Here is a 24,452-nt window from a genome sequence, read left to right on the forward strand (position 1 = left end):
TATCTTTTGATACCCGGGCACCATTAGCTCTCTTCACCACATTAGCTTACGCACATGTTTGTCTTCACTGATCGTGTCAGCAAAGCGGGCACCCACTGATATGATTTTCAGTTCTCTGAATTAATTTATTCTTCTATGGGTAATTGGTTTCCTTTTTTGTTGCTATCGCTGTGTTCTCATTGATCGCCTATCTTGCTATGGCTAGGTTTTTTATGCATACTATTATCTCTACAGATCTATTTAGATAAGATAGACTGGATGAATAGTCTGGAGGAGAAAACAACGGAACCAGTGGTTCCGGGGGGACACGGGAGAGGGGAGGTGGGGGTAAGGAGGTGGTGCTGACCAGCCCAGGGACAGGGGAGCAACAAGTGATCCAAAATCGGTGGCAAGGAGGGTGTGAGAGGCCTGTTAGGGATACAGCAAGGGCAATGTAACCGAGAGAGGTCACTGAAACCCAAATGAAGGCTGAGCATGATAGTGGGACAAGAAGAAAGTAAAGGGAAATAGAGGAAAGAACTAGGGGACAAAGGGTATTTAAAGAGGTTTTAAGACTGGAATGTACATATGTAAATATATTTATATAAGAGTGTGGGGAAACAGATCTACATGCATATATTTATAGAGTTAGTATTAAGGCAGCAGATGGACATTGGGCCTCCACTCAAGAACCTACTCAATGCAAGAACACGCTGTTCTATTAAATTGGCATTCCAGGATACACACCTTCTCGACACGATTGCTGAAGAAAAAGGTGAACATAAGTAAATGTGGTGAAGAAAGCTGATGGTGCCCGGCTACCAAAAGATATAGCATCTGGGGTCTTAAAGGCTTGAAGACAAACAAGCAGCCATCTAGGTAAGAAACATCAAAGCCCACATGGAAGAAGCACACCAGCCTGTCTGACCACAAGGTGTAGATGGGATCAGTTATCAGACATCAAAGAACCATTCTTTTTCAGTTGTTGTGTGTGTAACCATTCTTACCCTCCTTGTCTGGTTACTCCTTTCCCCATTGACATAAATTCACTGCCCCTGAAGGTTTTTATTTATTCCTTCAAGTTGCTGTTGTCAATTTGATCCCATATAGATAGTTCTTAAAAGAGCACAATGCTCAAAGCAGACCTAAAACTATTATTTAATTTTAAAATGGCTTCAGGGTGAATTTTTGGTTTAATGCTTAAAGATGATATCAAGGAAATACTTTCGGAGGTTAATCCACCCTCTATGACTCCAGAAAATCTAGAGCTTATGGGAATTTGAAATTATTATTTTGCATTTCTTCTGTTTTGATCAGGATTCTGCTTATGGAATCTTTCACCAAAATGTTCAAGGATGGTAGGCGAGCACCGTCCAATTCTGGCCTCATGGCAAAGGAGGCAGTTGATCGTGGAGGCAATTAGCCATGTTTTTCATATCTTCCTTACATGGCTCACTCTCCCCCTTCCTTTGTTGCTCCAGGCAAATAGAAACCAATTGGCATCTTGCAAGCCTTTAAGAGACCAGACACTTCACAACAAACTAGGGGATAGAAGAATCACTCACTATATTATAGGACAACGAACTGGGAACCCATGAAAGGATGACCCTAATCCTCCCAAACGAGGAATGAGACAGATCTCAAGAGGTATTTGGTTGTACATAAGCAGCCTCAGCAGCTAGTCTTCCTCCCTCCCTCCACTTCCTTCTCTCTGTCTCTTTTTTTCTTCCAGCTGCCCATCACACAGTTTGCCCATTCAACGTTTTACAGGTGTATAGCTTTTGACAGCAATCATAGCAATCAGCTGTGCAACCATCCCTTAATCAATGCCATTGTCTCATCACCTTCAGCCGCTCCAACCCCCACCTCTGGTAACCACCAGTAAGCTTTGGTCTTTACACACTTGCCATTTCTTGTCTTTTTATATCCACGAGGCATTAGAGTATTTGCTATTTTACGCTACATGCCTTCAGCGTTAATCATTGGGTAGTATATATGTTGTGCATGCTGTTGTTATCCTTAGTACAGGAGAGGAGTATGCCCTCCTTTCCTCTAAGGAGCATTCTGGCTACATTTCTTTCAAAACAGATTTATTTGTTCTTTTGGCAGTCCACAGTACTTTCAATATTTTTTGACAGTACCCATACAAACCTGTTGATTTTTCTTTGGTCTTCCTAATTCAATCTCCAACTTTGACATGCCTATGAGGCAATGGGAAAGACCATGGCTTGGGTCAGGTGCCTCTTAGTCCTCAAAGTAACATCCTTGTTTTTCAATACTTGAAAGAGTTTTGTGCCACAGATTTACCTAATGCAACATGTTGTTTTGGGCTCTTGACTGCTGTTTCCATGAGCATTGATTGTGGATCCAAGCAAGACAAAATCGGTGACAACTCAACCTTTCCCCCATTGATCATGATGCTATTTACTGGTCCAGTTGTGAGTTGCTTTTCTTGACACTGAGTCATAAGCCACACTGAAGGCTGCCGTCCTTTAGAGCCTTCGGCAAGTGCTTCACCTACTCCTCACTTTCAGGAGGCCAGGTTGTGTCATTTGCATATCTCAGGTTGTTAATAAGCCCTCCTCCAATCCAGAGGCCACATTCTTTTTCATATAACCCAACTTCTGTGATTCTTGGCTCAGTGTGCCAATTGAATGAGTACGAGTACGGTGAGAGGATTCAACCCTGAGAAGCCCCTTTCCTGATTCTAAACCATGCAGCAGCCCCTTGCTTTGTTTGCACAGCTGCTTGTTGATCCAGGTACAAGTTCCTCATGAACACAATGAAGTGTTCTGGAATTACCATTCTTCTTAAGGCTATCCACAGTTTGTTATGGCCCACACAGTCGCATGTCTTTGCGTAGTAAATAAAACTCAAGTAAACATCCTGGTATCTTCTGCTTTCAGCCAAGATCTATCCGACATCCACAATGATTGTCTCTTGTTCCACTTTCTCTTCTGAATCCCGCCGGAACCTCTGGGAGCTCTCTCTGTCAATGTACTGCTGCAACCTGGCTGATAAACATATGTGCAGTTAATTGAAAGGTGGAGAGATAAATGGCTCGGTGAGCCTCACCTTTCTAGGTCTCAGGTCTCTTGATTTCTGATGGTCGGGCCAGGGTGAAGCTGCCTTAGCAAGTTCCCTTCCTGCAAGGCTGACTTCCTACAAGACATCCCTGAGGAGAAGCCACATAGACCTACCCTGATGCAGCCCTGGGTGCTGATGCAGCTGTGTGGAGACCCCCTGCCAGCACTGAGATGTTTACACAATCACTGACTAGGCTTTTGGCATCATTATGTGTGTTTTCTGAGGTTGAGGAGGACTTTGTAGATTGATGTCGGACATATGGGCCAATGTTGGACCTATGGGCTTGGGCAGCACTGGGTTGGGATGCTTTCTTAATGTACACTTACCCTTTACATAAAGCTCTCTCTTATACGTATGAGTTTCTTTGGATTTGTTTCCCTAGTTTACTCAGACTAACACAATGATCTTCAGCAAAATTTTACTTGCATGTGATATCAATGATATTATTCTATAATTTGAGCATTCTGGTGGATCACCTTTCTTTGGAATGGGCATACATATAGATCTCTTCCAGGCAGTTGGCCAAGTAGCTGTCTTCCAAATTCCTGGCATATAGTGCTTCCAGTGCTCTATCAACTTGTTAAAACATTTCAGTCGGTATACTACCAATTCCTGAAGGCTTGTTTTTGGCTAATTTTTTCCTTCAGTACCATTGGTTCCTGCTCATATGCTACCTGGTGAAATGGTTGAATGTCGACTAGTTCTTTTTGGTACTATGACTATGTGAATTCTTTCCATCTTCTTATGATGCTTTCTGTAGCATTTAAAATTTTTTCCATCAAAATTTTAATATTGTGTGTTAAACAAATCCATGGGCACAAATACATATATACGGGAGAGGTTTATATACAAGAGGAATTGAACAATGAGAAAACATCCCAACCCAGTCCAGTCCAAGGCCATAAGTCTGATATTAGCCCATATGTCCGATACCAATCTATAAAGTCCTCTTCAGATTCACGAAACACATGCAATGAAGCCAAATGCAGGACAATCACAAACTCATGGGTAGAAAGTCTTTGGGTCTGGTGATGTTGTAAGCATCACAGTGCTGGCAGGAGTCTCTGTGGCTTCTCCAGCTTCCGAGGTCTGGTTGCGTCCATGTGGCTTGTCTTCTGCAATGTCTCCCAGGGAGTAGCAGGGAGAGAGAGGTGTCTTCCGCCTCCCAGGAGGAAGTACCAGATTTCCCAGAATTCTCAGGAGAAGGCCATGCCCACAGAAGTCTCATTGGCTATCTCCAGATTGACAGCCTAGGCTCCACCCCTACACTCTTAATCTTTAAATTGACACCAGATTAGATGACTACCACATATTGCATTACTGGGCTAGAATATTTTCTTTAGTTCTAAAAGTTTAAGATCTGCTGAGAATGTTCTTGATTTTTCTAACTCTAGGTCTTTTCACATTTCATTATACTATTTTACTTTGCGGCACTGGAGGCAGGAGCAGTCATCTTGTGACCATAATGGGACAGCCCTGAAGAAGTCAGAGACGGAGCCAGGGATCTCACACAGTTGACCTTCTAAATTAGGCAACTCTGGAATCCTCTTCTCTAGACTTCTGGTTATGTGAAATAGTGAATCTGGACACTTTATTACATATTTAATAAATTTTATTAAAATATATCATTCCTTTGCCTTTGGATATGTCCCGGAGAAAAAGTGGCTCTCAATCTTTTTGTGGATTTCTTGTGCATGACTGTTTCTCTCTCATCGCTTTTAGGAGTCTCTCTTTATCTTAAAGTTTGTATAGTCCAGTTATGAAGTGTCTTACTCTTTGAGTTTATCCTGGTTGGGTTCTGTGAGATTCACTGTGGGTCACCTCTGTCGCAATTCACACAAGGCTTGCAGGTGACAGTGTGTGAGTAGGGGAGGGGTTGTCACACTCCAAATGGACCGCCAGGGAGGGTGGCCTTGTTGCTATCAGAGTCCTCCGTGTGGTTTGTTGACTGTGGGGGTAACTTCCAGCCTCCATTAAAGATGCCAGCTTCTTAACACACAACTGTCTCAGCCAGCAGATGAACTCCGTCTTTCCCTTTCTTGGAAAGTTGGTTGCTATTTACATGCCTTTAGTATTCCACAAAACTCTCTGCCTCCCAAGAATGTACAAAGATCAGCAGTTTCTATGATATATTGTGTCAGTCTCTAGAAATGGCTCAATGCACGTCAGATGACTCTACAATTCAACTTGGCCCTCAGCTTCATCTTGCTTGTTATTATACTCTTTCCATGTTCATCACAGGAACCCTGGGAGGTCCAAGCAGTTTGGGATGGGCTTCTGTTCTAAAGGTCAATGCTGGAACCCACTCAGCAGCACGGTGTGAGAAAGCCCCAGACACCTGATACCCTAATGATTATAACCAAGGAATACCTGTGGAACAGTTCTACTCTGTTCCATACGGAGTCACATGCATTAGAATCCACTCAATGGTAATTGTGGTGGTTACATAATCTGTTGTCAATTTGAAAGGATTAATAGGGAAGGGGTGGAGTTTAGCATGTCAATGAGGCCATAGCTTGATGACCTCATTTGGAGGTGCTAAGGAGATACATTGCTCACTGGAGGCGGGATACACACAGACTCCCAGTGAGACATTCCGATTGACAAGCCACATGGAGACAGGCTGATGGCAGTCAGAGCCTCGGAGCTGAAGGAACTACGTGGAGACCTCTGCCAGTGCTGAGATGCCTCTACTGCCATTGGATCCACAAGACTTTGCACCCACTGGCCTGTGATCTTCCTGCATTCGGCTCCATTGCATGTGTTTCATGAGTCTAAAGAAGAATTTATACATTGGTATCAGATGTATAGGCTAATATTGGACTTATGGACTTGATGTGGACAAGGCTGGGATGCTTTCTTAATGTACAATTCTCTTGTATATAAAGCCCTTTCTTATACACATATGAGTATCCATGAATTTGCTTCTCTGGTGTAGTAATCTAAACAATGCTTATTATGAACGCACAGTGAAGTGTCCTCCATTAGGTCTTCCACCTGATTTTTCATTAGTCTGTACTTCTTGATTAAATGCACACTATGAAATGAGCACTGCTTAGGCACGGGAATACAGCCATGAGCAAGAGCTCAGGCCTGCAAACCCAAGCTGGCAACAGTCTTCAAAGCTTTCTTCTTCAAACAGAACATCTTTCATCATTAAGCCAGCAACGCTATAGAGAACCTTAGAAAAATACCTAAGCCAAAAGAAGGAAGTAGAAATTCTTTGTGACCTTCCCGTCACATTTTTAGGTGTATCCTTAAGTCTTCGTTTGTCTGGGTGTTTTCTCTCTAGATGGGATTGTTCCACAAACACCCAGTTTTATAACTAATGTTTTGATTTCATCATGTATTGAAAAAAATTAGTTTTATTATAAAATTCTTATGCATCATTTAAAAGATTTTAAAAACAAGTGTTATATATTGTTTTGTAAACATTTAAAGAAAATCAAAGGAAAGGAAACAAAGTGACTACTTTTATAAATCTCATAGTTTGTTATTATTAATATTTTAATGTGTAATTTTCTAATATACCATCATTATACAGGTCATGGAAAAAATTGTGTCTTACCCCACCCCACCTCTAGCCCCTATACCTGTGAGTATACATGCCACCCTATTTGGAAGTAGCATTTCCTTTGTTAGGCTAATGAAAGTATATCTTCTTTTTGAGCAAGATTCATCCGAAATAGGTACCTTAAACCTATTTAATTTTGAGATATAAGAAGCTATAAAGGCACAGAGATAGAGAAGACAGATGTCATTTGAATATTGACAAAAACCTAAGGAATACAGGGCCAACTGAAGCTGAGGGAGACGGTGATCTTCCCCTAGGGCTGACAGAGAGGAAGAACTTCTCCAACAGCTGGCACCCTGCATTTGGGCTTCTGAAAGACCGGAAGAAAGAATTCAAGCCTCCAGTTGAAAGACTGAAGGATTCTATGGGCAAATGAACAATTCAGGGAGCATCAAAAGAAGATGGAAGGAGCACACAGTCACTGTACCAAAAAGCATTGGTGAGCATTCAATTCAAGAGGTGCCATGTGGTCAAGAACTCATAGCATTGTAGAAAGAAAGCCAAGCTGCACCTAAGGCCATGGGAAGCACGGCTCCAGGAAATGAGAGAAGACCAATTGTAGTCTTTCAACAAACAATGAATGCAGTCCTGGATGCACTTATCTACACCAAGAAATTTCAGAGCCAGTTCTCTCGGCCACCGACTAGAATCCAAGCAAACATCTTTCTGATATTCTTTTTGACCAAGATCCATCCGATGTTGGAAATTATATCCCTTGTTCCATGGCTTCTTCTGAATTTCCAGCTTGGCTTTCTGGCAGGTCCTTGCCAATGTGCTGCTGTAACCAATGGTATTGTTTGATACTTTCCACATCGATTGGCTCACCTCTGTTTGGAATAGGCTCAAATATGATTCTCTTTCAGTCAGTTGGCTGGGAAGTTGCTGTCCAAATTTCACAGATGAGTGAACGCATCCAGGGCTGCATCATTTTTTTTTTTAAAGCATTACGATGGAAATACATTTCAATTGGTATTCCATCAATTCCTGGAGCCTTGTTTTTTTGTTAATCAAGATGCTTTTAGTGCATCTTGATCTTCTTCCTTCAGTATCAGTGGTCCTTGATCAAAGGGCAAGCACTCTAAAGTCCAAAGCAAATGCAAAGTATTAAATGAAGATGGAAGGATGAATTTGGTTCTGGAGTGTCACAAGAATAATTGTGAGTTGCATCTACATAATAATCCTTCGACTGGAAAGTCAATGGCATGGGCCAGAAGGATTACCACCCTTAAAAGTAATTGCCTGCACAGTAGAGACTTAATCCATGGACACAGGATCATAACCTCTTAAAGTGATGAGCCTTTCAAGCCATCTTGTCTAACCTTCTTATGATATGGAAATGGTGGCGGCTAGATTTTATGTCAACTTGAATTTGTGTGAAAATGTAGGCATGGAGTCCAACTTGTCAATGGATGGTAGCCTGATGATGCTTCCTTGGAGGTTTGCTCTTATTATATGAGAGATAGTGGGGATTTCTCTCTCTCTCTAAGCCTTTCCTTTCCTACTCGCTGGGACTCTGTCTCCCTCCAGGGACAGCCCTGGGTATAACCCTATTGGACAAGCTAGAACTGCCCTGTGGGCTTTTGAGACTGTAACTCTTTATGGTAGTAGAAAGCCTCATCTTTTCCCCAAGAAAACCATGTGGAACAGTGAGTTGGAATCGACTCAACAGCATGAGGGAACAACAACAACAATTTCACATGGAAGTTCTCAGGTCACAGCCTTTGGAAGATATTGTCTGACTTCTGGCCAGAGTGTAGTGAACAACCATTGAGTTAGTTAATTGTGCCAACCTGGCCGATAATCACATGTGGGGCTAATTGAAAGGCAGAGGGATAAATGGGTGGTGAGACTCGCCTTTCTAGTTCTTGGGTCTCTTGCTTTGTGATGGTCGCATCAGGGTGCAGCTGCCTTAGCAGTTCCCTGCTTCAGCTTGCAAGATTGACTTCCTACAAGGCATCCCCAAGGAGAAGCCACATGGACCTATCCCGATGCAGCCCTGGGTGCTGGAGCAGCCGTGTGGAGACCCCTGCTAGTGCTGAGATGCTTATTCGTTCACTGACTCAGCTTTCCTCCTGCAGTCGGCATCATTGCCTCTGTTTTGTGAGGTTGAGGACTTTGTTGGGTTACTGGGTTAATGTTGGACTTGTGGGCTTGGGCAGCACTGGGTTGGGATGTTTTCGTGATGCACACTTTCTTTACATAAAACTCTCTCATACATGAGTTGCTGTGGGTTTGTTTCTCTAAAGTACCTAGACTAAGACAACCATCAAAGGGAAAGGGCAACAGATTCACTCTCTTGAGAGTCGTCTTGGAAGCAGATGACTACCGTGCAAAGGAGGACAGCTATGGAGACCTTCCTGATGCTGAACTGGAGGAGAAAGATGGGCTGATTGGAGATGGACTTGGGAGCTCATTATAGCTTCCTTTTGGAACCTGAGCTTTCTTTCCTCTTTTTTACAGGTATCTCTGGATCACAAGATCATGGAAAGTGGGAGGTGGCTAGACAAGCCATTTTTAAGTATAACACTTGCCTGTGAGTTGCCCCACCCAGGCTTCCCTATGGTTGGTTGCTAGAGGGGCTGAGGGGATGTACAAGAATGGCTTAGCTGCTTACTTGGTTGGGGTGCTTATGAGGAAGTTTGCTCTCCAGATGGGTTACCAGAATGTGGGATTATGATGAACTGTTTCCTCCTCACATGATAGAAATCTTTTTGAAGTAAGTGTTCACCGCCTTCTTCCATGAAGCAGAATGCTCTGATGGATTTACGCCATTGTTCTGACTGTGGAAATATGACACGAGCAATGATGCCACTGAGCCTGGAGAAACATAAGGTAAGCTTCATTACGTCTAGATGGACAGACAGAACCGGAGCATCTGGGGGTACAAGAGTGGCTAAAGTAAGATTAGCTTTCCAGTAATGGCTCCATCCACCAAATAGTCACTGTAGGTGTTCAATGAGGTCAGTGGGCTCAGCGTGGAATGAGGGTTAGGAGCCTTTAACATATTTGTACTCTTTAAAGGAGAAATGCCACATCTCAAAATTCATTCTGTGGAATTGAGCTCACAAATGGAGAAAATGTCAGAAACAATGTGTGACACAGCTTATGTTTGGTCAACTCATTGGTATCAAACTACGTACTGAACTCTTTAAAAAAAAATTATTTTATTGGGGGCTCGTACAATTCTTATCACAATCCATACTTACATCCATTGTGTCAAGCACATATGTACATTCGCTGCCCTCATCATTCTCAAAACATTTGCCTTCTACTCTAGCCCCTAATATCAGCGGCCCATTTCCCCCCTCCCTCTCTTCTCCCCCTCCCTCATGAACCCTCCATAATTCACAAATCATTGTTGTTTTGTCATAAGTTACACTGTCTGGCGTCTCCCCCACCCTCTTCTCTGCTGTCCATCCCCCAGGGAGGAGGCTATACGTAGATTCTTGTAATTGGTTCCCCCTTTCTACCCCACATTCCCTCTACCCTCCAGGCCTTGCCCCTCTCAGCACTGGTCCTGAAGGAGTCATCTGTCCTGGATTCCCCATGTTTCCAGTTGCTATCTGTACAATGTACATCCTCTGGACTAGCCAGATTTGTAAGGTATAAGTGGGATCATGATAGTGGGGGGCGGGGGGAGGAAGCATTCAAGAACTAGAGGAAAGTTATATGTTTCATCGTTGCTACCTTGCTCCCTGATTGGTTCATCTCCTCCTCACAACTCTTCAGTAAGGGGGTGTACAGTTGCCTACCGATGGGCTTTGAGTCTCCACTCTGCACTCACCCACCTTTACAATGATATGGTTTTTTCTTCTTGGATGCTTGATACCTGATCCCTTCGGCAGTCGTGGTCACACAGGCTGGTGTGCTTCTTCCATGTGGGTTTTATTGCTTCTGAGCTAGTTGACCGCTTGTTTATCTTTATGTACTGGACTCTTTATGGGAGTGAGGGGGTGGGGGTGGAGGTGGGAGCTGGAGAAAAATATAACAGTTGCTGTGAGTTGATTCGAACTCATGACAACCTCATATGTGCCAGAGACTTGTGTTCCACATGACTTTCGATGGGTGACTTTTCAGGAATATGTTGACAGCCGTTCTTCTGGTGCTCTCCCATGAACAGTTAAGTGCGTTACCAAGACTCCACAATGGTAGAATGGCAAAGTAACGCAATTGATGACTTGCAGGCAGATACCAGTACTTGATTTTCAATATTAACAAGCAAGGTGCAAAATTTCATAGATAATTTTGTTTTTAAAGCCAGAGAGGATGGGGTGTAGAGAGTGAGCAGGAGCGGGAGAGCTCAGCCTTAACGGTGGGTTTGTTTGGAATAGTTTGGATTTCTTTTTTATTTTTATTTATTTTTTATTTTTTAATTATTTTTATTTTTTTGATTTCTTTTTTAATGAGACCTAGCTGAAATATGAACACACCACCCGTGTAGAGCACAAAGGGTTATCCCTAACTGTACACTACGATGTAACTGTTGCAATTCTAAAAATAGAGCCATAGCCCTCTCTAATGTCCACTTTCAACCCCTACCCTCTCCTTCACCCGTGATTTAACCACTATCCTAACTTCCAACATCACAGGCAGGCTGTCAATCTGAAAACTCTGGGGCCAGAGTCTTTGAAAAGCAAGCCACTGGGTTCCACCAAACTCCCAATTTTTCATTAAGACTCCAGTGACATTCAATTTGAAGGGTTTGTTATAATCAGGAGTGAGGTGGGGTTGGGGGCAGAGCTGGTGCATCCCTCACCAGGCTTTTAAGGTGACAAAGGGATTTTGGCCAATTAAAGGGGTTTCCCTTGGGCCCTGGGTTGTTTGACACCAGGGCTGACTACCTTTGTTGAAGGGCCCTGACCCCATCTTGTAAGCTCTTCTGTCTCACATCACATCACGTCACGTCACAGCTCAACATAACACAACAACATAACAGAACACAACACAACACCACATCAGAACACAATATGTTTAACAATTTGCATGCCCCAGTCATGGTACCAGTCCTACTTCTGTGGCCCCACCTGTCACTGCGACCTGTAGCCAGTTCCGGCAGTGTCTTCGCCCTCCCCTGCCCCCTCTCTGTCGCCGAAGCTCTGCAAACACGTGGATGCCATTTTGACCTCTTGCAAATGGCTTCCTTATCTGGATGATGTATCTTTGTCTTTCCTTTTTTCCTGTTTAAGACTTTATCCAATGTGCCCTTTAAAATATATTTGAGATGTGGGGGTCTCTTGTGGTACCCTAAAACAGGCCTACGTGGACTGGTGTCAGCTAGGAGTGCTCAAAGTGAATAGAGCTCAGTGAAGGAAGGAGGGTCATTGGACACATCGTTGGTGTCGTTGTCGTCGTTGTGGCTAGGTGCCATTGAGCCAATTCCCATCACAGGGTCCCCGTGAGCCACCGAGCGGAGCACTGTTCGGTCCTGGGTCAGCCTTACAAGGGTTCTTATGCTGGAGCCCATTGGAGCAGTCACTGTGTGAGGCCACCTGGTTGAGGACCCTCCTCTTTGTCGCTGTCCCTCTGCTTTACAAGCATGGTGTCCTTCTCAGGGACTGGTTTCTCCTGACATAATTAGATCAGAATACAGACCTGCACGCTGAGCATCTGTGCGTCCCTTTCCTGTGTCCTCAAATCCCCTGCACATGGCAGAGGAAATTGCAAATGGTAGACATAAAGGGAAAAATAAAAACTTATTCCGAGTAGGGAGTAGAAGGAGTCAGAAAAGATGGCATCAGCAGACCACAAGGTGAGGAATTTCTGCCTTATGTAAAGGATGTGGGTCAGCTTGATGGCAATATACCAGCCTGAGAAAGCTTGGGTCCTCTATAGGTGAAGGGGGAGACCATTGAGAAGGAAGGTTTTCCCTGTAGAGATGAGTGTCTTATACACTGGAGAGGAAGCTCAAGTTGCGTGGCCAGTCCCCATTTCTGCACAATCAGATGTGGGTTTGCCCCAGGATGAGGCTACAAGCACACGTTGCTAAAGATGTCCATCCAGAAGACTGTGTGCTGGGGAAGTCTTCCAGAGTGGACCGTGGGCAAGACAGAGAATTGGGTAGTGTTATTTTCACTCTTAAAATTTGCATAAATAGAAGATGCTTTATTAGATGCACTGTCCTTATAATTAGAACCAAACAAGAAATATTATTCTTTAATAATTAATTTAGTCCAAGTAATTTCCAGAAGATACTTGGGACCAGAGGGTTACATATTGAGGTCTATCCTGCGCCCCTCTTCAAAAAGTTCCTCTATCTTAGGACCTCCAGATAGACCATTCATGCACTCTTGAATACGCTCATTGTGGGGGTCGGCGCAGACCTGTTTCCCGTTCTTGGTGCTAAAGCTGGGAAGAAAGGAGAACAAATGCAGACTGAGCCATCTTTAGCACACGGGGTGGGGAACCACATTCTCCCGCCCTCAGAGTCCCCACTGAACCCAGGCTGGTCTTCATTTTTCTCAGCTGAAGTCAGTTTGGGGCCAGTGTCCTCTTTAAGGCTTCTCTCAGCCTCTCTTTATGTCTTGTGGGAGTGTCCTTGGGCAACATTCGTGCTTTCTCCTCCTTTCCCTGCCCTCCCGGGCACTAGAGCATCTCCTGCCGGCTGCTGGTTGCTGGGGAAGTCCCCAGCTGCCCCTTCTCTGGGAAGGTGGAAGACACAGACTGCCTTCCTGGACCCTCATTCATCAGGCTGCTTCCCCTGGCCTTTGCAGACCCCATCACCCCAACTTGAGGGCTTGGCACTTACATGACACCTGGCCTGGAGCACCCACTGCTGGTTTCATAGTAACCTGCCATGAAGACACACCGGATGTTGCGGCGGATGTAAGTCATGCAGCAGTCAGAGGGACTGTGGAAGTGTGAGCCTGTACAAAGGAGCGAGCTCTATAAGGGCGGAGTCTTTTTTTGTGTTTCCTGCATTCCTTAAGAGTGCTGGGGAGGGTGTTTCCCCTCTTCTCTACTCCCACTGACTGGCGTCTCCCTGCATCACACCCTCCCCAGGGCTGAGCAGGGTGGCTGAGGGCACAGAGGGCGGCCACCACAGATCCAGGACTGTGCCTTCCGTCCAGAAGAGGAACGGCCTGCTGCTTGCAGGAGGCGTCGGAGAGCAAACTCTATCCCAAGTTAGCAGAAGCAGGGGCAACAGGTGGGAGTAGAGGAGGCATCTGTGGGGGAGGTGACCAGCCTGATCTCGTAGTAATGTTCTCACCCCAGTTCCTCCACCCCCTGTAAATGGACCAATGTCATACAGCAAATTTGTATACACCGGCTGCTTTTTAAAATGTACCATGATGTGGAAGAAGCACACCAGCCTGTGTGACCACGAGGAGTCGAAGGGATCCAGTATCAGGCATCAAAGAACAAAAAAATCATATCATTGTAAATAAGGGGGAGTGCAGAGTGGAGACCCAAAGCCCATCTGTCGGTAACAGGACACCCCCTTACAGAAGGATCGCGGGGAGGAGAGGAGCCAGTCAGTGGGTAGTATAGCAACAATGAAACATACAACTTTCCTCTAATTCTTAAATGCTTCCCCCCCCCCCACTATGGTGATCCCAATTCTACCTTAAAAATCTGGCTAGACCAGAGGATGTGCACTGGTACAGATAGGAGCTGGAAACACAGGGAATCCAGGACAGAAGATCCCTATAGGACCAGTGGTGAGAGTGGTGATACTGGAGGGTGGAGGGAAGGTGGGGTCGGAAGGGGAACCGATGATAAGGATCTACATATAACCTCCTCTCTGGGGGAGGGACAACAGAAAAGTGGGTGAAGGGAGACATCGGACATTGTAAGACATGACAAAATAATAATAATTTATAAATTATCTAAGGTTCATGAGGGAATGGGGAGGGAAGTGGGAGGGGGAAAAATGAGGAGCTGATACCAAGGGCTTAAGTGGAGAGAAAATATTTTTAGAATGATGAGGGCAACAAATGTACAAATGTGCTCGACACAATGGATTGTGATAAGAGTTGTATGAGCCCCCAATAAAATAATTTTAAAAATATACCATGATAGAATATTTACCATGCAGATTAATTTCTGAAGGTTGAAAAGCTTTCTCCGGCTTGGATTCTATTTCAATATCGGGAAGAAACAGATAGGTAAGGAGAGGAATCAGTGGGAGGCAGTACTATCTCAGCATCTCCACCCACTCATTCCCGTGATTCTGGCCCACCTGCCACCTGGTTTGAGTCCAGACCTGCCTCCAGGGTCATTGCTTCCGTTAGGGCCCTGGGACTCTCCAGGGGCTTTGACAATGTAAGATACAAGGGAAACATTCTATGGACGCGGAGACAAACTACAAATTCAACACGAATCAATTAATCAAATGTCTACATGGTATGGCGCAGCCCACAACCCTTTCTGCATATTTCCACACTCCAAAGAGTTCTGAACACACGAAGTGTGTTCATTTGCTCACTCGGTGGCAGAGCATGAGTTGATATGACCTCATCTGGTGACACGATGCCACCTGAAGTATGAGTGTGTGGGTGGAGTTTGCAACCACAAGAACAACAACAACCAATCAAATTGTAAATTATCTTGTCTTTTCGTAGCTCTGTCCTAAGTCGCTCACATTAACTTAGCCCCTCACTATGTGATTTTGAACAAGTGATTTTACCTTCCCATGCCTTAGTTTTCTGATTTTATAATTGGGTATAATTATTATTATACAAACCTATATAAAACTGCTGGGTTTTTCTAAATCTATACAAATAGAGACTTCATCTCATTTGGCCGATTAGCAACTCCATAAGGGTTATGAGTAGCATTCAACGCGTTAATGACTGTAAAATACTTAGAACAGTACCTATGTATACACTGATATAAATATAGATTAGAATATAAATAGAATGGTTAGGTGATTCTGGTAAGTCACTTGCCTGACAGCCCATTTTCTCTCCACAAGGACAGTTTTAGGAGTTGGACGGAGCCCTGTTGCTGCTGTAGTTAAGGTTGGCAGTTCAAGCCCACCAGCTGCTCCATGGGGAAACTCTGGGGCAGTCTGCTTCTATAATTACTCAGCCTTGGCACCTAGTGCAGCAGCTTCATGCTGTCCTATAGGGTCATCATGAGTCAACATGGCTTCAACAACAGTGGTTGTGGTTTGGGTGTGTGACACACACACACACACACACACACACACACACACACACGCACGTGCACTGTCGTCCAGTTGATCTAGACTCATGGCGACCCTATAGGACCTGGTAGAACTGCCGCTGTGGGTTTCCCAGGTTGTAGAACCTGATCTTTCTCTAGTGCTGCTGCTGGGGACTTTGAAATTTGTAACCAACCCATGAGCACTATGCCATCAGGGCCACCTTTGGTGTATGAGCTAATAAATAACAGCTCTGACTTTATAGGATTCTATGATTGTCTCAACACATTCAAAGTGTTACTTTAGTTCTTGTCCTCTAAGATTTCACTCATCGGGAGGAGGCATCCAATATGTTGGTTCTAGAAAAAGAAAGGATTGTTTCTCATGGGACCAGTTGTTTCTGAAGATCTTTTCCAAAATTCTACAGAGAGAAGCAGAGGGAACGTACCTTTTCAGTGAATCTCATAACCATGTCTGAGACAGGGAGCTGTCTCAGGAGGCACAGACGTCTCTCCATATCACCTCCCCACCCCTGTGCATTACTGCAGACCTGGCCACCGCAGAAAGCTCGTGGGACTTACCATCCGTGATCCGGACCAGGGATCCAAAGTCAACCGCCCAGGTGAGGAAACATAGGGTAGCAATGGAGACCTTCATCCTTCTGGGCACAAGAAGAGATGGCTTGAGGCTTCCTGGGCTCCCTGCTCTCTAACCTCAGCTCTGTCCCTGTATTTATAAGAAGAGAAGGGTCAAGAAGTCACAGGGGAGAAAGCAGGGGAAAGGGCAGAATGCTAGTCTTGGTTTTACAATAGTTCACATTCTACTTCTTAAAAGGAGAAGAAGGTTGGGAGTTCAACAGGAAGTAGAAGATCATTTGGGGTTTTCCTAACTGTCGCAATGAATACAGACAGAATAATATTTTAAAGAAGTATGCATTCCTCTAGGAGATTAATTTTATCTGCTGTAAGTTATTCTCCATGAGAAAACCATGAGCAGCCCATGGGGGGTGTGGGGGTGTGGGAGTGGTGGAGGAGGGGAGCTTCTCAGCTTTTCTGGCTTGGGAATGGAACTTCCTAGACACTCTCTTATGTCCATTTGCCGCTTCCTTCCTGCAGTTGGAGAGCTGACGAGGCTCCAGACTAGGGTCTGGGAGACTTTCCTAGGCTCTGATGATCCTAAGTACTACCAAGCCATCCTGGGCATTTTAGTGCCCAAATAATCTATAATCAGAAGTGATTGCCAAAGGGAACCCTTTAACGTCATGGTCATGGGATTCCTCATGCAGAATCTACTACTAGCTTCTCATGGCCTGGGGGCTAAGCACCCGCGTTCTTGAATGAACGCAGAAGGGGGTTTTCTTTACACACACAGCACCGCTCTTTTCCAGCGATGGTATTTTAATGTCAAACACATTTAACAACTGACATTTATGAATTTAGATTTTATAAGGTTTTCTTTTTTGGAATATCTATATGGAGCCCATATATAGATATGGAGCCCTGGTGGTGTAACAATGAAGTGCTCAGCCACTAACCCAAAGGTGGGTGGTTTGAACCCACCCCTCAGTGGCTCCACAGGAGGAAGACCGGCGATGGCTCCTGTAAAGATTAGAGCCTGGAGACCCTGTGGTGTTGTTCTGCTCCATCACTGTCCACATCAACCCACCGACATCCAACAGCCACAAAGAATGAATTGTTCCTGCCAGACAGGGCTTCCTACTCATCCCTCAGCTCTGAACTCTGAAATGCCTTCCACTAGGAAGATCCTTAGACTCTTGTTCCCTCATGGCTGGGTGACTGTGTTGAGTACCTCTACAGCATTTACACATAAGTCTGTTACCGCATCTGTAACAGCACCAGTTAAGCTCTATCTTCAATGCTTGGTTGCTTGTGAGTTTTCCCCCCAAGCAGGTCTCCGAATGACACAAGGTACTCTTGACTACTAATTGGGGGTGTGTGTGTGTGTGCGTGTGCGGTGTTGGTGGCTCACAGCACGACAAAATGAAGTCCGGGCGATCTACTTTCTTAAGATTACAGTCATTGGGAAACCCACAGAGTGTGGCTCTGCTCTGAAACACATAGTGTATCCAAGAATTCAACTAGACAGGAACAAGATGTTTTCTTTTAAGGGAGGGGGTCAGTTACACTGTCCTCTATTGACTTTCTTTCTCTCTAATGATTCTTGCCTAAGAATTCGGAAGCACATGGCAGATATGCAATGCTTTGAGACATGCTCTTTTCTTGTGACTCAGGCTATAGGTTGAGCAGCTATAGAATTTACTATAAAAATCTGGGAAAGCAAACGTTTTGAGAATGAGGATGGCAACAAATGTACAAATGAGCTTGACACGATGGATGTACGGATTGTGATAAGAGTTGTACGAGCCCCCAATAACATGATTAAAACAAAAATCTGGGCAGCATTGAGAGTGAAATTATGTCAGACCTGTTCTGGCAGCCCCAGATATTTGGTCACCGAGATCACCCCATGATCGATAATATGCTGACCTCGCAAGCATATTGGCCATATATGCAACTTTTACAAAATCCTGCCCGTTTCATTTCATTCATGACTCACCAGAATGATTTCACAACGGATGACCCACACTTGCAGTTTGGAAGCAAACAAATAAAAGTCTCACTGATCTAAGATAGCTTCCTCTTTCTCTAGTGAAAAGTTGAAGTGAGGTAATGAGGAGGAACGTGCTCAAAACTGCACAGATTTTGGTGAGAAGGTGCCCAGGCTTCTGTCTGCCATCACCACCTCTCTGTTTCACTAGCACTTTGAGGGGGAGGGGCGAGGCTGGCTGGCATCTCCGGACAAGTCATTCTACCTTTTGTTACGAATGTTTTCCATAGGTTTCCTAGCCCTTCTCTTTTGTCAAGAGTTCTTCCAGGTTGCACATGTCTGAATATTGAACAAGTTCTTGAGCTTCAGTGTTTTAATGTTATGAAATATCATTGCTTCAATGTCATGAAATAGAAAGACTAAATATCGTACAAATTTTTACTATATAAACAGGGCGTAGTTCATTCATATTTTTTACCAGAATCTGTATCATATAGCACTAGCCACTATGCCAACAGACATACACTGGGATTTATTAATTTTATGAAATGTTTACCATGAATAAAAAAACCTCACAACTCTTTTCCATTTATCTTAATATTCCTGTTAAGCTGTGCTTGGTAGAATGGTTGATAACTATAAAATTTCCTTAGCCATGGGTGCTGAGAAGGCTATCTTATTTCACGTTGATCAAAGTTGTCCATGCTGGACTCATAAAGACATTGTGAATTATTTGGGATAAGAAAAAATGTGATCTTAGGAGCCCTCTTCCTGCTTAGAAAGACAAATTACTGTTGACTGCAAAGTTCAGAATATTATGATAGTTATTGGTTAACCAGGTATTCATGGAACCTCATTTTGCTAAGGCAAATCAATGGCCTCAGAGTCATGAAACTTCATATGTGTTGAAAGAAGTCAAGTCTGTTAATATTTAAATGATCCTTTCTGCCTCTAAACTGGTTTAAGTACATGGAGTCAAAGCAGCATCAACCAAGAGAGAGAGAGTCAACTGGGCTGGTTTAGGGGCCATTTGGACTGTTTTCTTATAACAGGGAAATACCAGGAAAACAGTCTTTATTTTATTGGGAAATATGAAAAAAATTTTTTATCACAGTTCTAATTTCATAAAATGACAGAGATTAATTTTGTTTTTTAAAGAAATAAATGGTTTTTATCATTTGTAAAAGTTTTAATCTCCATCCTTGCTGCTGAAAAATTACTCAAGTTATGTCACTCTTTTAAAATAAATATTATTTTATTTATTTATTTTAAAAAACGCTTTATTGGGGGTTCTTACAGCTCTCATAACAATCCATACATCAATTGTATCAAGCACATTTGTACATTTGTTGTCATCATCATTTTCTAAACATTTTCTTTTTGTTTGAGCCCTTGGTATCAGCTCCTCTTTTTTCCCTCCTTTCCCCCACACTCCCATCCTTGTGGATCCTTGATAACTATGTTTTTATTATTTTTATATCTTACACCGACCATTGTCTCCCTTCACTCATGTTTCTGTTGTTTGCCCCCTTTGGTATGTGGGGGGGTTATATGTAGATCACTGCCGTTGTTTTCTCCTTTCCTCCCCCTTCTTCCCCTACCCTCTTGGTATTGCTACTCCCATTTCTATTCTTGAGGAGCTTATCTGTCCTGGATTCCATGCGGGGAGACCGCTTGTCTATACCAGTGTACATACTCCAGTCTAGTCGGATTTTCAAGGCAGAACTGGGGTCATGCTATTGAAGGTGAGGAAGCCTCAAGGAACCAGAGGAATATTGTGTGCTTCATCAGTGCTATACTGCACCCTGGCTGACTGGTCCCTTCCCTGTGATCCTTCTGTGAGAGGATGGCCCATGGTCTACAGATGGGCTTTGATCTCCACTATGCCCTCCCATGTTCTAAAAATAAATTTTAGGGTATTCAAAGTAATATATGTTTGGAAAACTGAATCACAGTGGGTTTTTTTTTGTTTTGTTTTGTAATTTTTAAAAATTGTGCTACCCAGGAATAATCTTCTTCTTCTTCTTTTCTGAATCACAGTTTTAATTGCCAGCTTGATGCTTTGCTCTCAGTGGGATCGTCTTTATACATCCCAATCATCGTCCTTGGCCATATTGACTTCTGTGGTAGTAATCTGATCTCAAAGAAAGTCCAGGTCTTCTTCAAGAGAATCAAGATTCTTTGTGGCAGTTGATAAATTCTTTTCCAACAGTGCCCAGGCTTCAGGAATATCATCTTCAAGTATTACATCGCTGCCAACCACAGGCACACTTTATCAGCAGGAGGAACGGAAGCTTTTCAGTGCAGGGTAGCTGCCAGTCACCATGTGGCTGCCAGTGAATTGGTGGGCTCTGTCTTTTTTCTTAAAAAAAAATCATTTCATTGGGGGCTCGTACAGTTCTTATCACAATCCATCCATCCATCCATCCATCCATCCATCCATCCATCCATCCATCCATCCATTGTGTCAAGCACATTTGTACACGTGTTGCCATCATCATTCTCAAAACATTTGCTTTCTACTTGAGCCCTTAATATCAGCTCATTTCCCTCCCTCCCCCTCCCTCATGAAACCTTCATAATTCATAAATTATTATTATTTTGTTGTATCTTACACTGTCCGACGTCTCCCTTCACCCACTTTCTTGTTGCCCATCCCCCAGGGAGGAGGTTATATGTAGATCCTTGTAATGGGTTCCCCCTTTCTACCCTACTTCCCTCTACCCTCCCAGTATTGCCACTCTCACCACTGGTCCTGAAGGGATCATTGGCCCTGGATTCCCTGTGTTTCCAGTTCCTATCTGTACCAATGTACATCCTCTGATCTAGCCAGATTTGTAAGGTAGAATTGGGATCATGATAGTTGGGGGAGGACGCATTTAAGAACTAGAGGAAAGTTGTATGTTTCCTTGTTGCTACCCTGCACCCTGACTGGCTCATCTCCTCGGTGGCTCTTTCTTCTGCTGCATGTGTTTGAGAATTTATAAAGCCTGTTTCATTTCTAGAATCTGGCCTTTTAAGCCTCTGGTTCTTTTGAGCAAGGTTGAGGTCCATCCACTTATGCTTCTGGTATTATTTCTCCAACTTCCTTACTACTTTAGCTGTGGTTTCATTCCCAGGCTGTTTTAGGAAGGAATCTGCATCTTCCACAAACACCCACTCCCTCAGGCTATTCCTCCAAGGCCATTACCATCCTTAGAGGCTGCCATCTTGGTAAAGCGCGAGTGCCCAGATGTGTGAGTCAGTGTTGAGCATGTCTGTGTAGGCATCCTGCATCTCAGCCTCAGAGACTCCCCAGAGCAGGAAACGAGGGTATGTATCATGACCAAGGGCAGGTGCTGCCCGATTGTACCTATCTGAAGCTGGGGAAGCCTGTACAGGACTGGTTGCTGTCACTAAGGTTGGAATCAGAGATGGGCTGGCAGAATGGAAGGGGTTCCTGGCACGGGACTGAGCACATATTTCCGTGAACGGAAAACCAAGGGAACAAATGTCTGATTTCACAACATAGTGATGCTTCTGGACTTCTCCAATATATGAATCACTGTTGTGAGTGGTTTTTGTCTGCCTCTGGAGTCTTACCAACCCCCACCACCACCCCCAGCATCCTTCTCTCCCACCTCACCTGGGGCATATGAATTGGAGTGCTGGCAAAGAGGAGTGAAGAGACCGTGGACCGTTAGAAGAAGGGACAGATTTGTTTTGTAGAAAGTAAAGTCAGAACATATTGCTTAGAAGAGAGAATGGTGAGTCTGTTTCTTGCTGCTTTGGACATGCAATGGACAAACTATCGAATCCACCATGGGCAACCAGAAGAATGAAAAAATCTGTCTTGGGGGGAAAAAACAGCAGCACAGCCAAGATGCTCCTTAGGGGGGAGGGCGGGGAGCCTTCTTCTCTTGTGCTTCAGATAGGTTATCAGGACGCATCGGCTCTTGGAGAGGGACTCGGATGATCCTCAGTAGGATGGCTTGGCGTCGTGGCTCAACAATCAGCTCAAACATTGCAACGGTGATGAGGGTGATGGAGGGCTGGGTAGGGTTTCAGGTTGTTGCTCCTAGGGTCACTGTCTGTCACAACGGACTCAGCGGGCACCTCACAGCAGCCATAACCTCCAGAAAGCTCAATCGCTAGAGAGGGAGATCCTGCCCGAGAAGTGGGAGATCAACAGACATGAGGGAAACCCTCCGAAAGAGGGGCTGACGCAATGGCTTTCTAATAGTGGACTTGAGCATCCAAGTGACTGTGAGGGTGGTGCAAGACTGGGCATTGTTCGTTTGGCTGCTCATCAGCTCTCCATGAGTCAGAGATGACTTGTCAGCAACTCACAATAGCAGCAGCAGCAGCAGCATTGGTCACATTGAGGAATCTGGTTGGCTCTATGCTACTTAGAGTGGCATGCCCGGTGAAGCTAGCCGGGCTACTCCCCATGGCTGCTCCAGTCACGGAGGCCTTACAAGGCAGATAAGAGCAACAATCAATGCTTATGGAAAACTTGCCACGTTCTAGGGCCTAAGGGCATTGCCTCACAACTGTCCTCCTGGGCATTTACTGGAAATCATTGCACAACACTGCCCAGCACACCCCAAACTTCTTCACTTGCAGAAATACCAGTCATCCTCCCTGTACATACAGCTCTCACTGTATCCTGTGCTGCCTGCTTGCGCAACATGTCTGTCTAGTATGAGGGGTCTGGTCTCTAATATTTCTAGGGGCATGCAGGACAAATATCAGCAGGTTTGGGCCAAAATGGCCCCTCCTATGGGTGAGTCACTGGGTTTTTGGACCTCCCCTTAATCTGTGGAAATCATTGCTTGACTTTCATTTCCCTCTGGTTCCTGACTTATCTGTCCATCAGAAAGGACGGCAAGCCTCAGAATGGTTGTCTCATAGATGGCATCCTTTTTAATAAAGGGGCTGAAGTTGTGATCCTTGCTTGCATAGACTGCTGTTCCTTGAATTTCCAAGTGAAACTATCCCAGGACTTCCACCTCATCTGGTGAACCAACGATAGCTAATAAAGAAGCCAGAGAGAGCTGCAGAGATAGGGCATGGAGCAGCTGCATCTGTGATAACTTAGCATGAACTCTTTCCACTGTTGTAGGGCACAAAAGAGACCCCACATCTCAAATAATGTAGAGAGAGACTCTTATTAAGCCTTCAATTGGACAAAGACAAAGACAATGAATCTGGGTGAAGGAGACCATGATCATGAGGCCATAATGGCGTTCAAGGGTTACAGAGACAGTTGTTTACAGGACATGAGAGGGGAATGACACCAACACATGGTTGGCAGCAGACAAAAACACAACTTGGGGCTGGGACGGGAGGAGCAGGAAAGGGATCATAAGTGGAGCACACGCATCACGCTAGGCAGAAGCATTTACAAGATTGGTCCAGAGCCCTCTGACCCACACAGTCAGGGGTTGACTCGTGATCACGTAACCCTAGTAACTCAATGTCCATGAAGGACACACTCAGGACAGTTGCTAAGGGCTGCAGTGGGCTGGCTCGCAGAGTGGTAGGAATCTGTTCTGTAACGCACTCTGTCAGAGGGCAAGGGTATTCCTATTGCAGGTTAATGGTCAGAACGAATTCAAGTGGAGGGTTAAGCCATGTAGAGACTCACAAATGGATTTGGGGCTTCTCAGTAACCTAGTATTAAAAATTTAAACTCTAATACCCATCGAGGCAGTTCCAATTCATGGTAACCCCTATGTACAGTAGAATGAAACTTCCTGGTCCTGCAACACCCTTACAATCATCGCTGTGTTTGAACCTATTGTTGCAGGCCCGATGAGAATCCATCTCATTGAGTGGCTTCCTCTCTTTTCCCCCAAGTCTCTGCTTTTGCAAGCATGATGTCTTTCTCCGGGACAGTCCAAAGGACACGAGATGAAGTCTCTCCATCCTTGGTTCTATGGAGCTTTCTGGCTCTACTTCGAGCGAGACACCTTTGTTTATGCTTCTGGCAAACCAAACCCAAACACACTGTGACTGAGTTGATTCTGACTCATAGGGCCTGGAGGACAGAGTAGAACTGACCCTTTGAGTTTCTGAGGCTGTAAATATCTACAGGTGCAGAAAGTCACATCTTTCTCTTGAGTTAAAACTGGTGGGTTCAAACTGCTGACCTTG

At 44.5% G+C, this 24,452-nt stretch overlaps 1 protein-coding gene and 1 pseudogene across 2 annotated transcripts in view; both read right to left on the reverse strand.

Annotated features, from left to right (window-relative positions):
• LOC101640373 (C-C motif chemokine 14) overlaps positions 1–16,478 on the reverse strand; it is a 45,290-nt gene extending 28,812 nt beyond the window's left edge. The window contains exons 1-4 of one of the 2 annotated variants that reach the window (XM_045299928.1): positions 16,328–16,478; positions 14,669–14,716; positions 13,386–13,503; positions 12,728–12,985 (exon numbers count right to left, since the gene is read on the reverse strand). In XM_045299928.1, the coding sequence (XP_045155863.1) occupies positions 12,847–12,985; positions 13,386–13,503; positions 14,669–14,716; positions 16,328–16,403 (381 nt within the window). In that variant the 5' untranslated portion in view covers positions 16,404–16,478 and the 3' untranslated portion in view covers positions 12,728–12,846. Of the gene's footprint in view, positions 12,986–13,385; positions 13,504–14,668; positions 14,717–14,819; positions 14,995–16,327 lie in introns of those variants that run through there. The other variant, XM_045299927.1, reaches the window with a different exon arrangement.
• A 3,904-nt stretch (positions 16,479–20,382) lies between these two features.
• LOC101641004 lies at positions 20,383–22,666 on the reverse strand (annotated as a pseudogene).
• Between the last annotated feature and the right edge of the window lie 1,786 nt (positions 22,667–24,452).

The sequence above is a fragment of the Echinops telfairi genome, unplaced genomic scaffold (genome assembly GCF_000313985.2).
Source record: "Echinops telfairi isolate 266 unplaced genomic scaffold, ASM31398v2 ScPeMD7_7458;HRSCAF=8496, whole genome shotgun sequence".
Classification (NCBI taxonomy): domain Eukaryota; kingdom Metazoa; phylum Chordata; class Mammalia; order Afrosoricida; family Tenrecidae; genus Echinops; species Echinops telfairi.